This window comes from Bombus pascuorum, chromosome 1 (genome assembly GCF_905332965.1).
Source record: "Bombus pascuorum chromosome 1, iyBomPasc1.1, whole genome shotgun sequence".
NCBI classification, from domain to species: domain Eukaryota; kingdom Metazoa; phylum Arthropoda; class Insecta; order Hymenoptera; family Apidae; genus Bombus; species Bombus pascuorum.
The window spans coordinates 7,569,445-7,581,827 of record NC_083488.1 but is presented as its reverse complement, the minus strand read 5'-3'; the positions used below and the strand labels follow the sequence as shown (position 1 = coordinate 7,581,827).

Genomic DNA, 12,383 nt, shown 5'->3' with positions numbered 1-12,383 from the left:
GAACTTTGTCAGTGAATGTGGAATACTCTGAAGCGACAGATGGAGAGACTTCTCTCCATCTCCTTTTTGGTTAAGACTCGTTGCTTGGTTCGACGAGTCTATCGACTACACGTGAATTTCCAAGAGTTCTTAAATTTACTATATTTACAATTCGATAATTTTATGGTAAATATCCAGGAATTGTTAACGTGAATTTATCGATTATGCTCTTGTACTAATAATAATAATATTGTATTATAGTAATCGATTATAACTTTTTATACGAGCGAAGTGCGTGATAATTTAAAATAATTTTTATATTATTTTTATAAACTCACATTTTTAAAGGTGTAGTGGCACATGAGTCAACGGAAGATTCGAATCCGGAGAGGCTCATATTGTTATGCCTTGGAGTGTCAATGTTATTTTGGTTTGGTAGGTTCAAAGGTAAACGAACTCCGGACAAAATATTATCGCCGTTATTTGCGATCGTCAACCGGAGTTACATTCGAACTTTTTATAACAACACCGGTCGATACAGATAGACGAACGTGCTCTCTAGGACAGTCAGTATAGCGAATCTTTATAGCAAGTCATACAGTCGAATAGCGAGCGTAGAATCGAACAGTAACATCGAACGAGCGACGATAACGACCGGTATACGCTATTTCTGTACTTGTATTTAAAGCGATTTTAATATACACTGACTATTACAATTTTATCGCTCGTCTCTTTAATAAACCAACACGTATAATGAACCACGTCAAAGGTTTCTATCTTTGAACGTGCTAAATTTCATTTTTCTTTTTTTTCATTTTCGACTGCGAATGCATGTGTTACACGCTAAACTTAAGCTAAGTCAAGTAAGTTTTCCCATTTATAATAACAGATAAAGCAATTGAAACGAATAGAAAATAAAGCGAGCTAGTTCGAGGAGTTCGAAAAGCCAGGTATTGAAACCCTTTTCCTGATTACCTGGTCCACGTGAACTCGCTGGAATTCATTGGAACAAGATGCAAAGAGAATTTTTTCTTGGATAGATTTATGGTGACCGTCTATTGAGCACGATATCGACCGAATCTCCGACGGCTAAATTTATGTGGGGACAGTGGTATCAAACAGCGGTCGATACTGCATTCGTTTGAACTTTCGAAAGACTCTAGATCTGTCACGGACTAATTCATTTTGATAGCGGAGTTGTGCTTAACGGCCTGGGCAAGGCGTTTCGTTACCGTTTCTTAAGGTTCCGATGTTAAGTTCCGGCCGGGCATAGCTCACAGGGACCACTTAAGACGGGACTTCGCTTCCAAGTCAACGGTGATTTAGTTAAATCCACCTTTGGCGCTTAGTTTCGCGAGTTAACGTCACCAACTTTCCCAGAATTTACCTACGAGTGAGATAGCGTACTCTTGGGATAAAGGAAATTCCGCGATACGTATCCTGTTCAATCTTTTCTACCTTTCAATTCCACGATTTCGTTCGAACTCGGTTTAGAAAAAGAAAAAAGTGGATAAATCGATAGAAAAGAATAGAAATTCCAATTAATGAAACAAGTACGGTAAATATGTTACTAAATTAATTGTAAATTGACTTACTTTGCTTTCTTTCTTGTTAAGTCGTTGATCGACCGGTTGTTTATTCTTTTAAAGGAAAAGATCATGGTGCAACATTAATCATAGAACGTTAGCAAGAAGAAAGCAAGCAAAGTAGTGTAGGCAAGCGTTTCGGGTGTAAAGGGGTTATAAACATATATGTATACATGTTAGTAGAAACTTGATAAGTTTATTATCACGTAATGGATACAAAGGAACAGGTTAGATGTTAGTCCTAATTTTAATCAGGCTGTGCGAGATTGCATCTCCCATACGTTGATAAATATATCATTAAATTCCCTACTTCAAGCTCCAGCTTCTAGATAACACTTGTTCCTAATTAAGTTATATGTAAAATTCGTGAACCCTCGAAATCGTTACGACAATATCTCGTGCTTTAAACAATCCCTCTCTTCTCGTCTATCGTTAACTTCTTAAATATTATATATTCGCTGCTCGTCACCTAATTTTTACAAACAGATATATGTATCGTATTCCTTATTCGTAAACTATAATCGAACACACGGAAGAAATATGATAAGTCTATTTCTGTTGATTTCTGGATGTTTCATAAAAGATACGACTTATCATGGTTTCCTCTATGGCCTTCGTATATAAACAAAACATTCTGAAAATTCACTACAAAATTAACAAACACGTTGATGATCTATTTTATTGTACTACGCCATTCACCAGCTATCAAGACCGATTAATCTCTAGAGAATAAATTTGCGTTTTATAGACAGGAGCGAGTCCTGTTCGACAGCTGATCCAACGTGTGAAAAGTGCTCCCAGTGGTTAATTAGTTTAGTAATGCAGAATATAAGGCGGCCTGTACGGCGTATGTTCAGTGAACCCACCTCTGCAGTGGCCGAAGGCCTGTGTGACCACGTCCGCTTGATGGCGACAAGCGTACAGCCTGAGCTCACACTCGTTGTCGTATGTCTGTCCGTCACTACCGCAAACCGGCACGGACGGTATGTCCGATGGACAGGACGACGGACAAACGCAGTGCGGTCCACCGATTTCCGAACACTGCCCGCCGGAATAGCATTCCAGCTCGTTGCAAGACGTCGGGATCGGCGGTATCGTATCGGCTGCAAGCAAACAAAACGAACCCGTTAAATCTATCAATGGATGTTATTCGGTTGGAATATTAGTTCAGTTTATACAGAGTTACACAGAGTCTATATAACACCTGACGCTGTATCGTTGTAAATTTGGTTTTATATCAAAGGAAACTTGTTTAGTATTTAAATCATTTGGTACTATACCAGGACGATCAGTTTTCTACTGTATATTCAATTTTAGGCGTCGATGGAAGCAAATTGGTTGAGATATGAATTGTACTATATTCTATCGAAGTTTCCTTTCGCGTGATACCTGAGTAGCACCCTGTAGGTGTTAATATCTTGTTGTGGTCGGTGCAAATGGTACATTTCTGGCCCTGGATATCCGGTTTGCAAACGCAGCGACCTGTCATTTGTTCGCAGTCTTCTCTAACGGAACCAAAGAGCGAGCAGCCGCATGCTGAATCATTCAAAGGAAATTTGACGTGCCGATTAATATTAATTCAATAGATAAACTAAATTTCATATTGAAATATATCATCGCCCATTAAATTCCAGATACAAAGCAATAATCTCTTCGTGTAAATTGTTAAACAGAATGTCAGTCATCCTTACGTATACATCCTTGATGTCCCTCGCTGATTTTAGGCAAACCCCAATAACCAGGCATACATCTATCGCATTTCAGACCGCCTACACCTGGTTTGCATTCGCATTGTCCGGTTTCTGGATTGCAGGTGTCAGAAACACTGCCTAACCTGTTGCAGTTGCATAAACTCGGACAACCTGCGCCATTGGGCCCGCGTGCGGCCGTTTTGCCATCCGGACAGCAGCCGTGCCAGGAGTCTGAGCACTTTACGACTTGGGTTCCTTGAGCTAGATAATCGATAATTTACGTTGACCTTCTCTTTAGTACAATGTTTTTTTTTATTCATAGGAAATCGCAAGATGTTAGCAATAACATGCGAAATATGTTTGAAAGAATTTCCTAAAACTAAAATTTCCATCGAAAAAACTGACCTTTTCTGCAGCATCGAGCTAGTCGCGTGGTCTGATGGCAATAACTGTTACTCGGGCAATCTCGTCGTTCTGGACCATTACCGCAATCGTACTCTTTCCCATCGGCATCCACCAATGGAGGATCACCGTTACAAGGTTTCACTTCCATACCTGGATTAAAAGTTTCGAATTATGTTCGTTTATGAAACTGTATAATAAACAGATGATAAATTACAATTAAGACAGTTAGCGACGGAGAAAATTAAAAGTAATTAGAAAGTTATTCATACTTACAATTATACAAAGGAAGGGAGCAAAATTATATCGTAAATAACACACTAAGATGTTGTAATTTAAATGTAATTAAAATTGTAATTATATTTTCTTTTGAAGAAAGCGTCGCGGATATAGCAGACAAATAAAAGTCTGAAAATAAACTAATTCAAAAGTTAATTTAAAAGTTAGGAGGCAAAGCGGAGGAACAAGCAATGAAATAGCTAATCGAATCGAAAATCGAGGCAATTATACAGCGGATCGAGTGAAGTTAGCGGAAGCTGCTGCGAACCTTGGCAAAGATCGAGAGGTCTAGGTCTTAGCTCTTGCTGCCTCTGGCAGGCCTCCATTTTCATGGCACAGAGGGACGAATAGGTCCTTAGATCGCTGCCGCAAACAGGGCGCATATTTTCTTGGGAAATCGAGGCGCAGTCGAATTTGCAGCTGCACCTGGGATAATCGTCCGGGCCCAGCTCGCAAGTAGCCTCGAAATCGCAGTTAATGTTCTTGCATGCTTCGCGTACCTGAGTGCTGGTCACGTCAACCGCGGTGGTGGCCAATCGAACCACCGCAGGCGTCGACATCGTGGCTATTAGAAGCGTAGCGGTTAAGGCATGGTTAGAGTAGTAAAAGCTGTTATACAAGATTGTCGTTGGATGGTTAGTTTTGTTAGAGCGGTGTCCTTAAGCTAGCGCAATTAATATCGTCGAGATGGCAACGAGTGATGCACGAGAAGTTGCGTCTATCCCGTTATTGAAACAAGACTTTGCACTATTACCGATCCATTAAGACATGTTGCATTCTCGAGAGATTCTACATTTTATATTCCTAGAGACTCCAATTATCCAAGTACCGATCGCTCAACTATCATTTATTATAGCGAATTAATTTTTATTTTAAAAGATTGAAAGTTTCTTTTCGAATTTGAAAGAAAAGCACGCTTAGAGTATGGAAAGGATCAGATAGCTTACTGAGTGCTGCAACGAATCGTTCACCGCAATCGCCGTAGAATATCACGTGCAAGACCGGCAATTTAGGATCCCTTCCACAGGCAGCCTTTTGCAATTCACACTCCGACGGGTATGTCTTGGCATCGCTGCCGCACACTGGTTCTCCAGTACTCTCAGGACACTCTTCAGGACACACACAGACGCCAGCCATGCAATGAGCTCCATGATCGCACTCTATTCTTGCGCAAAGCTCTGAAAACGTTTATCTTCTCCTTATACCTTCCCGATAATCCTGCTTGAATACTTTACTCAGCGAATAAATTGAATGTTCTTTTTATACCATCGATTGACTGCTATCCAATAAATTTTACGCGACGTTGACGATGATACAAAATATGAAAGTATCCAAAGAACTTACCACAGTCGCCTACGTAACTAATAGCGATGTCAGTTTGAGAAGTGCAAGAGGCCATCTTCAAAGAGCATTCGTTGGCGTAAGTTATACCATTGGAGCCGCAAATTTTCTCCTGTGCGGGTTCTTTCGTCTGAAATTGACACAGAAGATTTATTATTACTATGCAACAAAATGTTTAGTTACTACCTACGATACTACGTACATACTATATACTTTCTAGCATATCGTATTTGTGAATTTTTCAGCGAGGAGCAAAGTGTTCTCAGCCCAATGTAACCATACAACTATCGCCACTTTCTCTATGTGTTTTAGAACTATGAGAGTGAGATTTTTAGTTTTCTGAAGATACATTTTTTCTGCTTCACCAAACCCATGTATTATATATAACATCTTCTCGCGATATTTATGTAGGTGGGTGGGTTCGTGAGAAAAAATAGCAGAAAAACGCGAGGCAGCACGCGTTTCGCACTTGTTGCACGCGGCTAAGGCGCAGTCGGGCCGGTGTTCTAACATACGTTGGCGTCACGATGTTGGGGGATGGGTGGCGTACAGGGATGAGAAATAATACGCGAAAGAGCGAAACTTAATTAGCCTGGTTGCGGTATCCAGCCACGTTGTTGTTTGCTTATTACACGCGTTGTCGGCCAACGTGACTTGCCCTCTACCGCTTCCTCATTTCTCTTGCGTTTTTTCACCGTTCCTCCTGCGTTTTTACGTGCGAGTTATTCCCGAATGGAAGTGCGATCATGAATATGCTGTGCACGCAATAGAATATTTGTAGACTAAAAGGAAATCATGGTGAAACACGATCAAGTATGGCCGAAGGAAATACAGATAATGGCAAAAGTATTCTGTTACACACGCAATTTTTAACATGCCACGAGTATTTTTGCGACTAACTGTATGTTCGTGTTTGATACCTCAACCGATATTAAAGGAGTGACAGAATATAATCGAGAAATTATAATCGAGAAAATTGATATTTCAGCGGAGAGTATTTTTTGCGATAACAACGACAGCTAATTAATGCTTTGAGCAATGTTTAACCAAAGTATAGAAGATTAAAGACAAATCTGTGTTCTATTGGAACAATTTATTTTGTATCATTATATTTTTGATATTGAATTTCAAAGAAGCATGTCCGTCGTAAACAGGATAATTGACTTAAAAAAGCAATTATGTGACGAACGAAAGCTTTGTCGTCCGATTCTTTTTCCGTTGCGTTCTTTTCTCCTTTAATCCACTCAGCGGATTAATAAATATCGCAGTTCTATTTCCACGATGAAGGGTAAAGATATAACGACGAGACTCCTCGGGGAGAATATCCGCAGTCGGTCGATACGTTTTAATTAGTTTCCGCGACAAGTTGATACGCACCTTGCCTCCTTCTTATTGTAATTTACGAGACAATTATGGGGGATTCGTGGGGCTCTAAGAACGTGACTGGGACGTGCCGATATTCCTCGTTTGCAGTTCAAACAATGCCTCTAACCCTCATCTCTTTCATCGTGCCACTGATTCAGTCCTTTTCATCCCATCTTTCCTCCAAAGTCCTTTCGTTTCTATTCCCGTGGAACGCTGACGCGTCAAATTCGTGGCAACATTGTGTATCCATGCGAGGAAGATGTGATTTCACGTTTAAAACGAAGGAACGCTCGCTGATCCTGTACTAAAAAGTATGCTGATGCACCTCAATCAATTCGCAACCATTCGCGTTGTCTTTTATCTCTTCCTTTATTATGGAAATATAAGTAATTTCAATCGACAGGAAATTTAAGATGCTCGATAAATTGAATATTACAATTTCGCTCTCTCTCTCATTTTCAAATAATTAAGTATCTGCGTTTGAAAGGAATTAAATTACTCCCGTATAGAGTGCCAAAAGATTAAATGAAATGAATAGAAAATGGACTAATTTTATTTCATATGAATCAATGTCACGAATCATTAAATTAAATATTTCTTATTTTAAAAATGTAGTGAAATTTCGTTGTGTTTAATGTACTTTATATCGAGAAATATACAATACAACGTACAAAATCGAATAAAAACATTCTCAAGAATCTATCAGTAAGATCCTGCAGGTTCCATTGTCCGTAACTACTCCATCAACTCTTCTAACCCACGCTTCAATATTATAGCAACCAATCGTACAAATCAACTTCAAATAGATCCAGTGGTATTCCTGAAATACTCGAAGAGAAAGATTGATGGCTAAACGTGTATCTCGTGACAACTTTACGAGACGATAGTATCTAGGTTCTGTGGTTTGAGGTCGTTCCAGGTGATGGCTGATCGGCCATAAGTGTGTTCTAACGCGGACGTCGTTGAATTTCGAATAGCTCCGGGGCCCAGCACGGATGGCTATCGCCTCTACGGGGTTCGACCACCTTTTCGATTCCTTTTCGGAAAAAGAAGCATGCGCCCGCGGCAGTTACTCGAACGACCAGGAACATCCGCGCCGTACATGCAAGAGAGAGCGAGCTCGGAATTGTTCGTGGTTTTGTCAGCAGGACGTTTCACGAATCCGTGAATTTCCGATCCACCGTGTGTCCCAGCTTGGATCGAAGGAGAGAAGCCTTTCCTTGCCAGCGAACACTATCTCAGGGATCCGTGACGTGCTCTCCATTCCCAACGAATATTTCTGCTCCGGGAAATGTTGCTCGGGGTGATCTTCCGGGGAAACCGCCGCGGATTACCCGCGATAAAGTCGCATTCCTTTTCCTTCTTTTTATTTTTTTTTTTACTTCTACCTCCTCGGTGCACGTATTCGTTTCCAGACTGCGCTCGGGATTTCGAGGGGAATCAACACGGTGCGCCTGGCCTCGATTCCCAGAAAGATTGATTGTTACGAGCCGGATATGGGAACGTTTCGTATGGAACGATCGAGGGAAGCGACGAATTTGCCGCAATGTGGTATTACGGCGAGGTGTCGATAAATTTGGGGGAATAAATGATAGAGGGATTAGGATAGTAGAATATGCGAATACATGAGGCAGAGCGTGTATTCACGAATATCGGAATTATACGAGAAATATAATAAGAGAAAACGAGGAAAAATTGAAAAAGGAGCGTGTGATATATGGTAATTTTTATGAACCTTCTGAGGAAACATTTTGGGTAACCAACCTGATAGAAATTAGCCTGATAAAACGAGAGCGAGCATTGCTCTCTTAAAGTTAGAGGTAGAGAAGTTGAAAGTACAAAAAAGCTTCGATTCATTTCCGATATTATCGTTTGACCGATCAAAATCGTTCGATGCTAATGAATCATCCACGAATGTACACCTGAAAAGCTAGACTGACGAAATTAGAAACGGGGAGGCAATGAAATCACAGGGAATGGAGAGGAAAATTGATAGAAAGGCTTTAATGAAAATGGCGTGCGCGTTAGTCGATTTGGCAAGGTGGGTCGGTATCGGTGAAACGAACGGTTCATTACACGGTCGCGTAACATCGAGTAACATAGCGGAAATACGAAATATCGTGCACGACCAGCGTATTCTGGCTCTGCACTGTATATATACTCGACACCACATCCATCATGGTATGAATATTTTACTTAAGCCGCGCTAACTAGCGAGGCTTAACACTACGAATGATGGTAAGCACGTAAAAGCCGGCAGATCGACACGTTCGGTGGTTTATTATGTTTAACGACCATCACTCGATGTCTCAGACCATGGCTGATAGGATTTTCTTTTCTACATAATTACTACATAGACGTTGATTTCGTGGATCGATGCTTCGACGACGATAAGCGAAATTTTTTATCTTTCCGATTCGTAAATTTGATAAATTAGTACAATAATTGATAAATTATATATACTAGCACAATAATGCTATAATAAAAGTCGATAGATAGCGAATATCATAAATACGTAGCTCCCGGTTGCTGTATTCTTTTAAAAGTAGTTTATACCATGAAATATAAGATGTTTAGAAAGGGAAAGAATAAAATGGTAAATAAACACTGTTATGTGAAATAATCACTTACTATGTTGCAGTATGAGCAGTCATTTAGATAACGGCATTCGCTATTGTTCGACTTTGAAGCGACGAGTTTCTTTTACAATTTACTTATACTCCTTTCGATGGGGAATAACGTAGCTAGTTTAGTAAATTTTTATAGGAAATGTAATTCACCATGAACTGTGCGGTGCCTCAGGCGAAATTATTTTGAGAACCATCCTTTAGCTTTCGATTAGAATTCTTAGAGATTTGATATTCTTTTCAAGCGGCATTGTAGCTTCATCCCTATTTCATTAAAGGGATGAAGATGGCAACGGGGAAACGGAATAAAAATTATGATTTCAGGAACGGATTTTCGCGTCGGAAAATTGAAATCGGCTGACCGAGCTTCTAACGTTGCGTCCCGATTCACTTTGATAAGGATTAACTCAATTACTTCAATACGATTTAGGGATTAATTTGCTCGCGTTTTAACGCAAATGTTAAGTAGATTCCACGCGCGAGCAGCATTCTCTTCAAAGAATTATGTTTTAATTTGATTCCATTGTGTTTCATCAATCACCTATGTACTTGTTCTGTTCTAACTTCATCATCCAAAACAAATAGTTATACATTTTAATTTAAATAATCGATGGCAATAGCTTGCAAAAATTTGATCGAGTGGCAATTTTTTCTACCAAATCATATTTTTCGCTACGATTTGTTCCGATCTATTATTTTTAAAACCACTATTAACAGAGATGTTCCTTTCTCGACTAACCACTTTAATAATACAATAATAATAATTAAACTACTATCAGGAAAAATAAGTCGATCATGAAATAATTTATATCAGATACTCACCGTGGTTTCGCACTTGCTAGGACAAACGCATTTGGCCTCACCAGCGCTGTCGCTTTCGCACTCCGCGTAGAAGTCGCATTTCTTATTTTCGCATCCATCTGCGAACAAACAACGAAACATTTCTAATTAACAAGCGAAACCCATGTAACGTCTCCGTTCGTTCGTTTCACGTAACACAAAAGCCATCCGAACGATCTATCTCCGGCGGTAATTGCCCACGAGCAAAAAGCCGTGGCAAGACAGACCATTCGTCACCGTGAAATCGTACGTGGTTCTAGCCGGGAATCTGAGATGCCATGCGATATCTCGCACGAGCCGCTAATTTACCAGCCGGGTCGGTTGGCTGAATTGTTTAAGGCGGCGCGAACCTCCGCTTCCGTTTCCGTGATATTCCGGGCATCGACGCGCTTACAAAGCAGCCGCTGCCACCCTGTTGCAGTCCTGGCTACCTTCTGGCCGACGTTCATGCCGACATTAATAAAGATTCCCGGTATGCTGGTATTTGCATAACTGCATCCGTTTCGAGGGAAATTATCTGGCCTGTGCCGGTGTGACTGCGTGCAAGGATTCGGGGACTGCGAACAAAGCGAACGAACGGCAGGATGGGATGGCGCACGGCGGTAGAACCGCGGTAAGAGGGGTGCAACAAGAACCAGAGGAACGATGAGAGCGCGCGGGTAGAGCCGGTTGCTATTGAAGCTGGATTTGCAGTCGAGAAGTTATCTTTAGAATTCATTGAAATCTGAGAGGAAAGGGGCATCGGCTTACCGCTCTGCTTCTCTTCGACGACGTGTCGATGATGCTACTACGGTCGAGGGTAACAAGCCTTCGGAGAACCCTAACCCAGATTCAAAATCAGAGTATGGGGCGATGGAAGTACAGCTTCTGGCTTTCGACGCTCGCGATACGAAAATCCCGGTGCTCGCTACTGGTATATACACCGTAGTCGAAGTCGAGGCCAAGGATAGAAACGGGAGAAAGCCAAGAGGAGGCAGAGGTAATGGTGGTAGTGGTGGTTGAGGCCCGGGAACTGCATGCATATGCAACGTGCATGCCGTGGGGTAACAACTCATACAATTTCAGCGAGGGGCGAAGTCACCTGCGCCGTGATATGCATGGAACCGAATCCCAGCAGTACGTTTCAGAAGTTTCACGCGATTTTAAACCATGCAAATTATCTTGCGGTTGGGGAGAAGAGGTGCCAGAGAGTTCGACTCCTACCGACGATTCCCCGGGATTTCTTTCGCCCCGATCCAACCGAAACGAACGGTTACTCGCGTCACGGGGTGGCTTATGAGAAAAGTTTAGCTGGATCTGACTGTGGTGAGCTCTAGCGTAGCGAAGATCGCGGTAAGGGTGCTTGCCACCTTGTCGGAAATCTGTTTCATCGTGACGCAGGATATTCCTTCGAGTGTTTCGTATTTTTTGATATTTCATTCCTCACTTTCTGTCTGTCTGTCTGTCTCTCTCTCTCTCCTCTTTTTCTCCTCGTTTATATCTTATTTTGTCAAATATCATCGACCGTTTAAACGAGATTTAGTTTCGGTTGCAAGTTTATTTCCATAAATGGATTTTTCAGTAAACATGCAAATACCGTTAACGAAAAATTCTTAAAGTACAAAGTTTCGCTGTTGATCAACATGCAAACAGGATTATGGTATCGAGGGAGAGAAAGAGAGAGAACAGATCAAAAGGTTTCATGCATCGTATGCAAATCATCCTGTGGCGAATCGAATCTTCACAAAAGTCCTTAAACTTCTCAGTTGATTTCGTAAAAAAAAAAAAAATCGTTGTCGTGGACCGAATCTGATTACAGGAATTCCCGATATAACGAACGAGCTTGGTATAATGAACTCAGCCAGTCGGAATAGACCATCGTTCGATTTTTCCCTTGCTAACCGACGTGTCTCATAATAAAGTTTCCTTAATTATTTACCTGGTACCTCCGTTCTAATTATTCCGGTCTCCTGATCGATCAATACTCAATCAACTACTTTCGCGTAGGGAAATCTTAATCGGTTACAATTTCGGGAAGGAAACGAATTTATAAATGGACGAACGTTTCTCGACAGATAAAGACACGAGATAAATTACTTCGTGAATGTATTTCATCGACTTGTCGCTAAAACGGTGGCATCGATAATTCATTTTTTAAACTTGGAACAATTTAATCGTATTACTCGATGTATATCGTTTGTTTCTATGATTATATATTTAATGTTGATGATAATAACCCGACTACCTCGTTTCCATAATTTCAAATCTATTTTCAACGACCATTCCAAAATTAT

General features: G+C 40.9%; 1 protein-coding gene across 10 annotated transcripts in view; it reads right to left on the bottom strand.

The window, feature by feature from the left end:
* The window catches only part of LOC132914018 (agrin-like), a 384,730-nt gene that overhangs the window by 10,648 nt on the left and 361,699 nt on the right, over positions 1-12,383 (bottom strand). For 9 of the 10 annotated variants that reach the window (XM_060973299.1, XM_060973381.1, XM_060973463.1 and 6 more), the window contains 8 exons: positions 10,093-10,190; positions 5,282-5,408; positions 4,885-5,115; positions 4,206-4,502; positions 3,662-3,811; positions 3,257-3,517; positions 2,955-3,101; positions 2,432-2,668 (listed from right to left, as the gene is read on the bottom strand). In XM_060973299.1, the coding sequence (XP_060829282.1) occupies positions 2,432-2,668; positions 2,955-3,101; positions 3,257-3,517; positions 3,662-3,811; positions 4,206-4,502; positions 4,885-5,115; positions 5,282-5,408; positions 10,093-10,190 (1,548 nt within the window). The remainder of the gene's footprint in view (positions 1-2,431; positions 2,669-2,954; positions 3,102-3,256; positions 3,518-3,661; positions 3,812-4,205; positions 4,503-4,884; positions 5,116-5,281; positions 5,409-10,092; positions 10,191-12,383) is intronic. The other variant, XM_060973216.1, reaches the window with a different exon arrangement.